This window comes from Echeneis naucrates, chromosome 22 (assembly GCF_900963305.1).
Source record: "Echeneis naucrates chromosome 22, fEcheNa1.1, whole genome shotgun sequence".
NCBI lineage: Eukaryota > Metazoa > Chordata > Actinopteri > Carangiformes > Echeneidae > Echeneis > Echeneis naucrates.
In genome coordinates this window covers 16,437,540-16,450,926 of record NC_042532.1, presented here as the reverse complement: position 1 = coordinate 16,450,926, position 13,387 = coordinate 16,437,540, and the positions used below count along the sequence as shown (strand labels likewise).

The 13,387-nt window shown below is 43.5% G+C and overlaps 1 protein-coding gene across 2 annotated transcripts in view; it reads left to right on the top strand.

Moving 5' to 3' along the window:
* fndc3ba (fibronectin type III domain containing 3Ba) overlaps window positions 1-13,387 on the top strand; it is an 81,806-nt gene that overhangs the window by 46,850 nt on the left and 21,569 nt on the right. For both annotated transcript variants that reach the window (XM_029493289.1, XM_029493288.1), the window contains 6 exons: window positions 7,935-7,993; window positions 11,153-11,304; window positions 11,393-11,452; window positions 11,562-11,700; window positions 12,221-12,274; window positions 12,575-12,699. In XM_029493289.1, coding sequence (XP_029349149.1) covers window positions 7,935-7,993; window positions 11,153-11,304; window positions 11,393-11,452; window positions 11,562-11,700; window positions 12,221-12,274; window positions 12,575-12,699 — 589 coding nt within the window. The remainder of the gene's footprint in view (window positions 1-7,934; window positions 7,994-11,152; window positions 11,305-11,392; window positions 11,453-11,561; window positions 11,701-12,220; window positions 12,275-12,574; window positions 12,700-13,387) is intronic.

Sequence of the window (13,387 nt, the reverse complement as noted above, 5' to 3'; positions counted from 1 at the left end):
TATAAATAAAATTTGGTCTTTTATTTATATAACTAAAGCACACATACATGGATGCCATCAGTGACGCAGCTCTTTGTGGAAATCACTATAAGCTACTGGCCATACTACGCAATAGAAGCATTACATTTGATGAATGTCTTAAAGTAAATCTTAGTAATAGCAGAGAAGAGCTCATTCAAATCTCAGCTCTCCTTATGCCCTCTGCAACGTAAATAACAAAATAATTTGCTACTGACGACAAAAACTGCTTCATACCATCCAATGATGTCCGTGCCTCTTAACATTTCAAATTGGATTTCAGCCGGTGCTGTTTTCAATAAGGTCAGAGGTCAAGCAGTTCACTTGAGGTACCCCGCGCTGTAGGGTAATAGTCATAAAAATACTGGAGTTGCAGCTTATGAACCCTTTTAAAAGCGGTACCGAATGCTCAAGTTTTGACATCACCAAAATTACAGGTGAAAATTGAATGAAAAATAATGGCGCAAAGTTGATGATAAAAATGTGATCAAAACCAGAGATCCTCCAACAGCACCTCTAATAAAAAGAGGCCTTTAAAAGTCTGATGTCCTGTAATGTTCCTGTGATGTCATCCTCATTAGCTCTGCTGGCCTTTGACCCAGCCATGACTCAGCCCTTAAATTAACATCAAACTCGTCTTCCTGCTCTCCGTGCAGTGAATGTAGTAACAGGCCTGGAAATGTGTGAGCGTGTATCCACCCTTTCCTCACTGTGCTGTTTTTGTGTGAATCACCATGGCGATAATCTCAGTCCCCTCCTTCCCCTCGCCACAAACTCCCCAACTCCCTTCCCTCAAACCCAAATACGGCCATGTTTGCAGGGCAACATGGAGGGCAGTGGGGTGGAAGAGGGAGACAAGGAAGGGGAATTTTGGCAGCAGAAAGAAACTACAGAGATAAGACGAGCCATTCGGATAGCGGAGAAGCGGAGGACAGAATTTGGGGGAACAAACGGGGGGATGGACAGAAAACCAAGAGCGAACAAGGGATGGCTTTACCAGCAGAGGAATGTCTTTCCCGCTGATATCATGTAACAGGGCGAGTGGGATTAGAAGGGGGAGGACGTTCTCGGCAATCGCAACGAGTGCACCAGACGTTTCCCCATTCAGCCGAATGAACCTTGTGATACCAGAAATAAACATTATCAAACTTCAGCAGCTGACCGTTCTGCGTCAACCAGAACTGGGTTACATCATATTAAGCCCTCATGATGCAAAAAAATGAAATTTGTCCGAATCAAATTAAATAATTCAATAGTTAAAATGTGAAAACCTTTAGACGTCTGCGGCTCGCTGCACAAGTGATTTACGCACACAGAAAATTAGGAGATGTGGCATTTGGCATTTTAAGACCAACACAGCATTATCTTTGAGCTGCTGCCACTTATTTATTTATTTATTTATTTATTTATTTAAATCATCTTCCGCCACGTTTTATGTCTCTGCAAGACTGTGTGTTGCTTTACGGCGCAGAACAGCTGAAGTGTTTGTCGTCCTTTCCAAAGGCAGATGCCGGGAGCAAAAGCCCTCTGAAGTGCAGTGATGATGCTACATCTCATTGTCTAATGTCAAAATAAACACCACAACACAATTCCTGACCCAATATTTTCTTACTCATCGTGACTGCAAAGATGAAAATAGCTCGGCGGTTCAGCGTGGATGCTGTTGGTGACAGAAATTACATAAATAACACATTTGAATGGGGGAATAAAAGTTAAAGAACTGAATGAAAGCAGCGTTACAAAGTGTTCCTTGGCTGAAATGGGACTACTGTGTCCACCGATCATGTCGGCTATGATCTTATTTAGTCAAATGTTAATCAATCTCTGTTTTTTATTTGGAAAAGTAACAGTGAAGTTACTTTGAAGTACTTGCTGGCCTGGTCTGAGTTTGTCCATTCACGTACAACTTTGTGTGTAAACGGGACAATAAACATTGAAACATTGTCAAAGAAGTAATGTCTAAAAACAAACAAACAAAAAAAGAAAAACCCTGAAGATGAAAGCATCCATTGGATGCAGACAAATGCTTTAATTTTTCTAATCTCAGTCTGCTGCTTTGGCTCTCTGTTTTCTTTCTTCGTCTTCCTCCATCTCTCTGCCGCTGTCACTCTCCCTCTCTGGCTCTGCTGTCCTCTCAGGCTTTTGGATTGGTCTTCCACTCTAACTGCCAGTCTGCAGTGTCACTTTTTTTGAGACTTTTTGGGCTGAGCAGGGTGGAATGGGGTCAGGGTTCTGAGAAACTCATCTCCCATAATCCCTCACTGCCTGGTCCAGGTCGCCGCGCTCTTCGCGACACGTACACACTTGCAGAACAGACGTGAATCCACGCACACACGCTCCTCGTACTCTTCTTGGAAAATGGAGGGTTTTTGTGTCGCTTGGCAGCCGAGACGTTCAACTCTCTCCTTAGTGAGAGAGCTGCAGTGCACAAGGTCTCTCTGTCTGCGTTTACATACACGCATGAAACTGAGTTATTGAGAGAAATCAGATGAAGGCAGGGAATTGCATGTGTTTTATATTGTGAGTTTGAGTTTAGGTTGGATTTTATTATTTTAGACACCGCTGCATAAGGAATAATCACTCACTGCCAAAAAATAACTGCACCCTCCAGGTTTTACCTCACAGAAAAATAAATATATTGGCTTGATTCTTTGAATCCCTCGCCCTGCGGAAAAAAAACTGGGTTTCTTATCTCCATGAAGCCCAATAAATCATGTTCTTAAGAGGAACCCTTTTGCTTATTTGCATGTCTGCCTCCAAGTCTCCATCTCTGTATCCTCTCCTCTGAATTTTTTTTTTTATTTTTTTACTTTCCTCTGCCCACATGTTCTTTTTCTTCTCCTACCTCTCAGTCCCTCCATGTCAGTCTCTCTCTCCCCTCTCTAATCCCCTTTATAAACGATCAGGACTCTGGCCATGAGAACCAAACTTTCACCATGACAACCACAATTTCAGGCATGTCCCAGTGATTTCTCGTGTGTGTGTGTGTGTGTGTGTGTGTGTGTGTGTGTGTGTGTGTGTGTGTGTGTGTGTGTGTGTGTGTGTGTGTGTGTGTGTGTGTGTGTGTGTGTGTGTGTGTGTGTGTGTGTGTGTGTGTGAAGCCCAGCTGTTGAGCAGATGGAATGCTCACTATGCAGCAGATGATAATGGTGTGGAATCCAAGGTCTGTGCCCCTCACCACCATCATTTTCCTCTTTCCTCTCGTCCCTCTCTCTGTCTCCACTCCTTCCTCCCTCTCCACACATGTCCGTCCACCTTCTCATCTCTACATCTCGCTCTCCTCCTTCCAGCTGAGTGTTCGTCACTTTGCTTTGTACTCTCTGATTAGAGACTTCTAAAGATGGGTATCATATCTGACTTTGTTCCTTTTTAGGACGACACACGCACAGAGTATGTGCCCTCGGCCTCACATGTGCACGGTGGGGGCTGATTGAGTGGCCGCTGCCACATTGTTCGCATTTTTTTCCTTCAGGCCTTAAAGGTCTTTTTCTGTCCCAGTGCAGACAGACTGTGTCTAAGAACCACAGGCTGTCATGCAGGAGGAATGCAACCTCCTCAATGTCAAAGTGACTCAGTTTTACTGTAGCTCCTTTTTTTTTTTTCCTTTTTATTTAACAAGTGACAGCATTAAGGTGTGCAACATAAAACAAAAAGGTTTCTTGTGAACATTTTATTTGAGGAGGACTGAGGGAGCAGGGAGGGAGAATAGAGAGGAAGGAATAAGATGGAGACAGAGAGGTGATCACATCAAGTGTTTATGTGAAAGTGTGCATCCAACAAACCCAATGTGTGTTTCATTTCTCTGTTCCATGAAATAGAGTTGAGCGGTGTGGAGTTATTTCAAATGCCTGTGGGTCAAATTCCCATTCATTTTCTCTGTAGACCACAGTTTTAAGTTGAAGACTGAGATGGCAAATAAAGTCTCTGGGTTGAGTCATCAGGATTAAACATGAGCTCATGCTAAGAATCATTCCGTGGAGAGAGAGAGAGAAGGGTAAAACATTTTGCAGGGGAAGGAATAGTTTGATATTTTTCGAAAAGAAATTAGAAGTTAGAAGATTGATGACGTTTTCATATCTGAATCCTACATATAAAGAAGGCGGCAGCAGGCTCAGCAGGTTAGTTAAGTTAAAGACTGCAAACTGGGTTCAAACAAGTAAAGTCTTGTTGTCACTTTGAAGTTTCCCAACACTCAACGCGCAGTCCAAGAACTCACAACCTGGCATGTAAACAATAGTTACAACATATCGCTTCCTTTCCTTTTTTGTAACCTTTAAAGCTCATTGGCTGCCTGCTGTTGCGTCATCTTCAGTGCACAGAGATGAGAGTGACACTCTTATTTAACCCTACACGATTTAACTATCCCTATAAGATGACGACATGTTATTTATTTGGTGAGACTCTAATTTGCAGGTTTGAGACCTTCCTCTTAGTCAGCAGCTGCACTGAGGCGAAGGACTATTGAAAAACTTAGGCCCACCATAACAAAGTGACTTCTCATATTGAAATAATTAAGCTGAAGGCCATAACATAAGCATGTTGTGGTGTTAGATTACCCAGCAGACACCTGTGCTTCTATGTTAGAGGACATTCAAAACAATCATCACAGCTAGCTCATAACTGTCATAGTGACTTAAAAAGACTTTCTGTTTTTGTTTTTGGTGTCTTTTGTCAGCTTTCAATGCAGCAATTTGTAATGTAACTCCTACGACAGTGAGATCAGTGGTGTGCACCTGCTCCATGCCCTCAGATGATGTCACATAAGGTTGTGTAATCCTCATCTCACATCCTCTTAAACCCTCTCCTTTCTTTCTCCTTTCATCCCGCCATTCCCTCCTCCTCTCTGTTGATCCCTGGCTCGCTCTTTGTCTCTCAATTTCCTTGTGTTTTTGTACCTAATCTCCTACCCAGACTCCTCCTGCCTGTCCTTTTCTCTCTCTCGCATTCTCTCTCGCTGCAGTCTGTCCTTCAGTGTTTCTCATTCTTCCTCTAAATCCCCCTCTTGCCTGGCTTTGGCTTGACGTGCTGCTGCTGCCCCCGCCCCTTCCCAATTCCTCATTCCTGCTCTTTTCCTGCTGTCCGCTGTGCTCCCCTGCTCCGTCTGGCTGTCCTTCCTAATCAAACACAGGCGGTCAGACACAGACAGGATGTGAGGTCAGACGAGGAGAGGAAGTGAGGGTGCGTGGGCAGTGCATAAACAGAAAGGAGAGGAGGTGAGGGACAGTGAGGACAGCGGAGTGAGTGTGTGTGTGTGTGTCTGGGTTGCACAGCGAAGAGATTCTGTTTCAGCTGTCAGTACCAACTCTTTGCGGTTCTTCTCTGTATTAAACACTTAAACAGCTGGACTCAACAACCACAGCGAGTCATAACACTCGGCAGTGAGGTAAAGCAGTAGTGTTTTTCAAACTTCATTGCTGGTCTCCCGAAATATTAAATATTGTGTCTCTGTCACAAACTTTTCGGGAGGTAGGCAACTTTTGAAAAACCATCTCATGCAGTGCATAAAAAGTCATTGCCGTTTCTAGCAAAGCAATTTAAACACAAAGTTCAGGGCTCCCGCTTCGTCAAAGAAAAGAGATGAGTTGCGATGTTAAATAAAAGAGCAGAGCTAAATGAATTCTTGTCTGCCACGCTTTTTAACTGAACATTTTTATGTGAAGACATCCTCAACAACGTATTTCCAAACCTCAGCAATTCCCCTGAGGAAAAAGCTATCGCTGCCTCTGTTTCTGTCAAGATAAGGGAATAGCCGAATCCGACTTTATGTTTTTGTTTTTGGAGTTCAGATAAGAACAACGTGATAAATTTTTCCTATTAAAACCCATAACCTAGTTAAGGCGGTCATTAGCCTTGGGTGTTATTTGATTTCAAACATCTGCTGTTTGCTGAACGTGACAGCTGAAATGATGCTGTAATGGAATTCCATCTCGTCTTTTCTTAGCTGCAGTTGACAAGTAGCTACAGGACTGCAGCACCGAAACGGGCCATATTCTCCTTTTTCACTCATCTGTGATGAATGGGTGGAATAAGCTAGGTCATCCTGTAAGCTGACAGAGCTGTTCATGTCTGGAGCTGAGTCTGAGTGCGCCTTTATTCCATAAAAGAGAAAAGATGACTTTGTCCTAATGGATCAAAGGGGGACGTGTGCTGTGGATGGGGGGAGTTGACTAATGAGCCAATGTGTCTAGCAGCGCTGCAGAATGTGTTTTCACCTGCTGAACTTTCCCCACACACACACACACACGCACGCACACACACACACAACACAGTAGCTTAACTAGCCAGCTCAAATCACCCATCACCGATCTCCTGTAACCTGATCTTGGGACTTCGGAGTCACACACATGTATGCGCTCTCTCTTACGCTTGCTTTTTTATTCCGTCCAACACACACAAAATCACACACAGAGGTCAAGTTGAGGTTGTGCTTCCATGACATCACTGTTGCCATGACTCATACGAGTACCCCCCCAGGCAAAGTAAGGCCCTCTCCTCCCCTCAATCTGTCACAGGGACTTAACCGCTCACACACTTCAACACACACACACACACACAACACATTTTAACACACAGTCTTTCATTCATCGCTTGCTCGAAGCATACTGCATTCAAAACACAAACTGATTTATGCACAGGTTCAATGTGTGCGTAGGTGTGCATGTCTGTGTTTTTCTTTTTTCTTTTTTGTGTCTTTACCACAGTGACCCAGGCGGCAAACATACCTGGTCACAAACTTAATTTGTATCGCTGACCCTCGCCCTCACAGAGACGCCGCCTCACACACGCACACACACACATGTACAAATCCTGCATGATTTACAGTGGTCAGACCGAGATGGAGAAATCAGGCCTCCTCTGGTCGGAAAAACCTCAACTGTGGGGATCACACAGAGGGAGAAACTTCCATTACTCACACATGTGCGCACAGATACTTGCCCCTATAGCAACCCAGAGCGTCCACTAAATCACCTTTAACCGTATCACACCACTGGGCAAGTCCTGTGTGCGATTTTTGTTTGTGGTGTAAGTCTGTTTGTGCGCAGTACTCCAGTCCAGCACCGTATCACACATTCTATGCCTCATGAGAGACATTCGTGACCTGCAACTAGTGTGTTTTCATTATCAATTGATGTTTTGATTTTGGTTTTTCTTTGCATAATCTCAAGTGAGATACTTGTTTTTGAACTAATAAACACATATTCAGGATTGTTTTGCAGTTTTGCAATTCTTTGCAGTAATTATATTTGTCTTCAGTGTGTAACAAGGCGTATATTACTCCTTTCACATTATGGCCGCTGTCAGGAGCCACTGTGGAGACTTGTCCTGGGTGACACACATTGCCACATGTTTGTCAGCCAAATAATTAAATGCAGTAAAAATAACAGTTAAATTTGTGTTTTCCTTCGAAAACCTAGCAACAGTATTGCATAGAAATTTAGCCATTACGATACAGCATGTGGAGGAGGTGGTGTAATACTGTGGAGCATGTTGCTGTATGCAAAACAAGCTCTGCCAACGTCACATCACACTGTGAGTAATTCTCCTCAGGTGTAGAGTCATTTCCCATGAACAAAAACAAAAACAACCTTCTTTCTGTAGAATATGATTTATTTTGTTTAATTTTTTTATTGGGGGGGCTGATACTGTGCTCAGTCAGGAATTCATGACTAATCCTTTTATGAGGAACATTGGATATTATTATTTTTTTGAGTGATGGGCTTGATGAGACGAAATAGGTGCACGCAGAGGAAATCAAGTGTTGCATCACATTAAGTGTTATTTTAGTTGCCTTTATTTCTTCTTTCAGAAAAACATGCAATTTTCCAAACTGCCCGCAGTAAACTTCGGCTGACCACGGGCTGACATTACACTCTTGCAATTGATTTTTCATAGTCGCTGTCTTTGTGTCTCCTCAGATCATGACTCAGAGGGGAAGCGTGTTCAAGACGTGCTGTCTACAATCGACAAACCACAGGTTGGTATGCAACCTTCCTCCCACAACTGCACACATGCACAGGCACACAAACCCCGACACTCTTCCCAACCACTTCCATCAATCACCTTCTTGTCTGATGGAGTCACAGCTGGCGTGAGGTGAGATCTCTTTTCCAGATTTCTATCCTGTCTCTGGGATTAACATAACAACCCACCCCCCACCCAAAAAAAAAATAAATAAATAAAAAAATAAACAGAAAAACAAAACAAAAAAGTTGTGACCTGTGTGTGCAGTGCATCATGAGGGGCTTAAATGATATTTAGTCAAAGGGTGAGAGATTTCAGCTCTGCTCTCCGTGGCCACATGAGGGCAGCACCTCCTCATCCACGTCATTGACTTCCCACTGTGCATCTTTCAGCTGAAAAACACTATAAACGTTGAAGCAGCCCTGTTTCCTCCTTTCATGGCCGCTGTGAATGGACGAGCTGCAGGCACGGCTTGCTACAGAGGAATTGCTCAGTCCGGGTGAAAACAGTTTGGTCAGCAGGCTGTGCAATTGGACCATTTGATATCGAGGAGTTTGTGTCAGAGGTTGAAAATGGGCACCGAGGAGGAGGAGAAAATAGAGCGTAAAAAGGGACGGGGTGGGCTGGCATAAAATTCACAAAAGAGACCAGAAGTTGGTGCACATTTAGTGATTTATCCAGTTAGATGACCTATACACTGACACAGCAGGTTTACTGTAGCTAATACTGAGAGGGAACAGAAGAAGGGAGGGAGGAGAGAGTACAGGAAGTTTGAAATTGTTTTTATGTTGAGATTGAGATTTTCATAATCATAATGCATTTATAAAAGAAGCAATAGTTGGGTCGGGGTTATATCCGACCAAACTTCCCTTTGATGGATTCAGCTGGAGAAGCATGGTAGCAGGTGTTGTGAGAAACACAGAAAATATGATGAAGTTCTTCATTTAAAAAGGCTCACCGTATTACCTTACACCTTTGCTTGTGTTGCCTGCTTTTATATTAATAAATTGTGTTTACTTCAGGTGAATTGTGAGTGAGAACGGGTGGCGGCTAGGATAAAATAAACCTCCCTGTAGCATCTTGCTCACTGTGCCTGAGCAAAGCTGCTTTTTTTTTTTTCTTCAAACACCGTGGTTGCATTTACATTCACAGCAAAGCGTTACGCAGCAGAATGTTTATTTCACATTAACATATCTGTTTTTTTTTTATTTCCATCCCAGTTTTCAAAAATAGATCGACGATTCCGCCACATTTACTATATAGTCACGAGTAATTTCAGTTGTGTCTTTTCACCTTGCATAAATCTCATGAACAGCTGAAGTAGGCACAATCACCACCCTGCTATGAAGGAAACGTCAGTAGCTGTTATTTAATCAGACAAAATGTGAGAGTTTCTCCAGACTAGTACTGTAATTTGTTGCTTAGACTGTGATTTTTAAGCTCATTATAAAAAGACACACAAAAAAAAAACCAAACCATGCTGGTGGGTTTATGGCTACGACCATAAAAATGTTAAGGGGTTTAAAACGCAAGCTCATTAATTGATATGTTAAAATGCATATGGCCATTTATTATCTTGGACCTGCGCTTTGGGTTAAGTGTGGTGGATAACAAAATGTCACGTGGTGCAGACTCATTGTTCACTTCCAAATCCATATTCACTGGGGAATGGACGCCTCTCCTCTCTGTCCTGGTGCTAAATGCTTTTCTACAGTGAGACCAGTGTGTCTGTCTCACTCTGCCTTCTTCCTCTTCTGCCCAAATTCTATTGAGATGGGACGAACACACTCGGAAGTCACTTTCCCATTGTGAAGCGCCCTTAGACTGTGCATAAAAGCAGCCATTGTATGGATACATGGGGAGGGGTGGAGGGAAAGGTCAAAATTGGCCATGAGAGCTGCTGATGGAAATACAATAGATTATACTGTATGCTATGCTTTACTGTACTCAGCACCCCTTTAGTTGTGCAGATGATGCACTGGATGTCTCTGGAGGTCAATGGCCCTTCGTTCTTCATTTTTCATTTTTCCTCTCTCATCTTCTTCCTTCTTCCTCCATCTGTTCGCCACCGTCTTTGCACCATCAGGTTGCCGTTGCTTTGGGCAGCATGTTGACGTGCTCACATCCGAGCAAAGTGACGGGCACAATTAGTGGGCCCAGATTACTTCTAATCAAATACACAGATGTTCTCGGGCATGGACAAAGTGGCATTAACTCACAAAAGCTAATCATTATGGTGCACAAATGACAGCGAAGTGTCTCTGCGTTTCTTCTTTTCCTGTCTGTCTGTTGCTCTTCCTTATAGACTGTCTAGGCATGGCTGTGGTTTGTGGTTCCCTTAAGGCACATTCATCGCCGATTCAGTGGATGTGGAGTCTGGAATTGCAGCAGACTGTGCTAAATAACAGTAAATTGGCTCGCCCACTATGTGTTGCAGCTAAAAGTCCCATAAACATGCACATACTTGCAGGCAGACACAGTTAAACAGGCAAACATGCAGGCTTTTTTTTTTTTGTGTGTGTGTTTGTTCCATATACTTTTTTTTGTGTTTCTGGCACAGATGTATCTAAATCACACTAAATCAGAAAGAAGAGCCAAATCTGGAGTCATGGTTTCACTGTTCCACACATTTATATGGATTTACAGAAAAAAAAAAAAAAAAAAAACGAAAAACACACATATGCACTTAGAAAGCTTTTGAAATTGAACTGCTTTACTTTACTATAAAATGGAGGGACTGAATTGCTGTTGCCACGAGAAGAACAGAGCAAGATCCATTAGAATAAAACTGCATAAAATATAATCATCCATCTTCTACCTCGTATCCTGGAGCCAATCCCAGGAAGGCGGGGTCACCATGGACGGGTCGCCATTCCATCGCAGGGCCAACACACAGAAACAGGACAGACCAACAACCACTCACACACACACTCAGACCTACGGACAGTTTAGAGTGACCAATTAACCCAAACGTGCATGTTTTTGGACGGTGGAAAGAAACCCACGCACGACCTTCTTATTGTGGGGCCACAGCGTTAACCACTATGCTGCCATGCTGCCTTTCATATAGTATAACAGAATACGGCAGCCACAATACACAAAAGGCAAAATATAGTGCTTCTTTCTTTCTGCACATCACATGTATCATTCAGTTTGTTCATGTGTGTCATAGGTGTCCAATGTGCAGGCACGGACTGCTCGGCTGTCCTGGGCCCCCCCAGCAGGGCTGGTGAACAGGCATACTAACGGGATGCCAGTGTCCTGCTCCTACGAGGTCTCTCTCTCAGATAAGGGGCGAGATGGAAAGTATCGCCTCATATACAGGTAGGAGGAACACAAATATGTTGTTGTTAAGCTCTGATAAAGAACACTGGGGTGACATTGGCGCTGTGTTTGTGTGTCCGCGTCTTAGCGGTGAAGAGTTGGAGTATCATCTGAAAGACCTAAGGCCAGCGACAGACTACCACGTACGGTAAGGACTGGATTACCTGCTTTATTCTCCTTCCGCTGAAACAGTGGTAATCCTCTCATCTTTTAAAACGTTTAAACCTCTTTTTATTTTGTGTGTGCGTTTGCTTCAGGGTCTCAGCGATGTACAACTCGGTTCGGGGGTCGTGTTCGGAGGCCGGCTCGTTCACCACACACTGCAGCGTCCCTGACGTCCCATTACCCCCAAAACTCTCCCACCGCACCAAGAGCACCCTTACCTTACAGTGGAAGGTACAGCCACTGACATCTTTATGCTGAGCCACCCCTGAAGACAGATGACGATCCATTTTTCTGCCAATAATCATTGTCGTGATTTAAATGTATGCGTCGGTTCATTTTGATGGCACCTTTGCACTTACCCAGTTGTTCTAAATCAATTTAATGCCACCAGAACAACAAAAGATTCCTGGCATATTTTTCATTTCCTTAAGAAAATAATAGAAAATAAACTTAATTCTCTGAAAGTCAGCAGTACGTTTTCTCTCTCGGCCCTGAACACCGAACAGAAGGTAGTCAGGGCTCCTCCCTGCAGCCTTCTCTGACCTTTTCTCGCACAAGCGAATTTTTCTCCACTCACAGTCAATGATTAAGTGTGGCGTCACCCAGACAGGATGTGAAGCCAATTCTAAAAAAAAAAAAAACTAAAAAAAAAAACAGGGCAGGTATTTTGTCTGTCTGTCAGCCTTTAATCCCTGGCTAATCTCCATTTCTCTCTTTGCTTCTGTCTCTTTCATTTCTCCGTCATCCCCAGCCCCCGGGTGACAACGGATCCAAAATCACAAACTACACACTCGAATGGGATGAGGTACGTCTGTTATGTCTTCCCCTTATTTAGAAAAAAAAAAAAAAACAAACCCATGGATTTTACTAACTAGATATCAACATGTGGCTCCTCTGAGAAGATTTACTGAGTCTGTGAATTACAATTTTTCTACCATCGTCTGGCTCCCAATCTTCACCTGTCTGTACTTTTTCCTCTGTCCTGCTATTTTTTGCTCATTTGTTTTCCTTTTCTCTCGATGCACTTAATCTTATCTTCCTGTTCTCTGCTTATCGTTCTTTGTTTTCCTTCTCCTCTCCTTCGCCCTTCCTCTGCTCTCTCCAGGGAAAGAAGAACAGTGTATTCACAAGATATTACTTTGGGAGCCAGAGACACTGTAAGCTGTCGCGACTGTTTCCCGCCTCTGGCTACACGTTCAGAGTGGCTGCACACAACGACATTGGCTCAAGGTACTGTGGCCTTTGACCGAAGAAACAAACACATGTGCTGCACACACACACACACACACACACACACACACACACACCATCATCATCACGAACAGCACTGACGGCAGAAATAACACTTTATTGTTACTTGGTCACATAAACCGAGAACAAGGATATATTAAAATACATTTCAGTTGTTAAAATGAGCAGCTGACACTGACTGCCCCTGTTTAGATAACACACTGCATTTTAGTAACCATGGATACTGATGCCCATTGGAACAAATTGTGGTAATGTGAGCCACAACATGCCCCTATCGCCTCCATTATATGACGGACAGAGACATGAACGCGTACCTGCTTTTCTGTAGCTTGTGGGGGAGATTCCCCTCCCTCCATTTCCTCTGTGCTCTTGTCCTTGCTCTTTGTCATTATGGCGGGGAACATCTTTTCAGTCCTTAAGGTGACAGCGGAGAAGCGGAGGTGGTGATGGAGAGGAGCGGGGGGGGCAAGACGGGGGATATGATGAGCTCCCTGGCGAAACTCATGGCAGCCTTAATACATCCTGCAGCTTGAAGTCTCCTTCGAACCCTTGGAGACGCACACTTGTACAAAAAAAAAATGCGGGACTTGCAATCTTTTGGTTATACACTATCTTTCTTACTTGATGAAGTTTTACAACCTCTCAGATGTCGGCTCCTGAGTGTGTA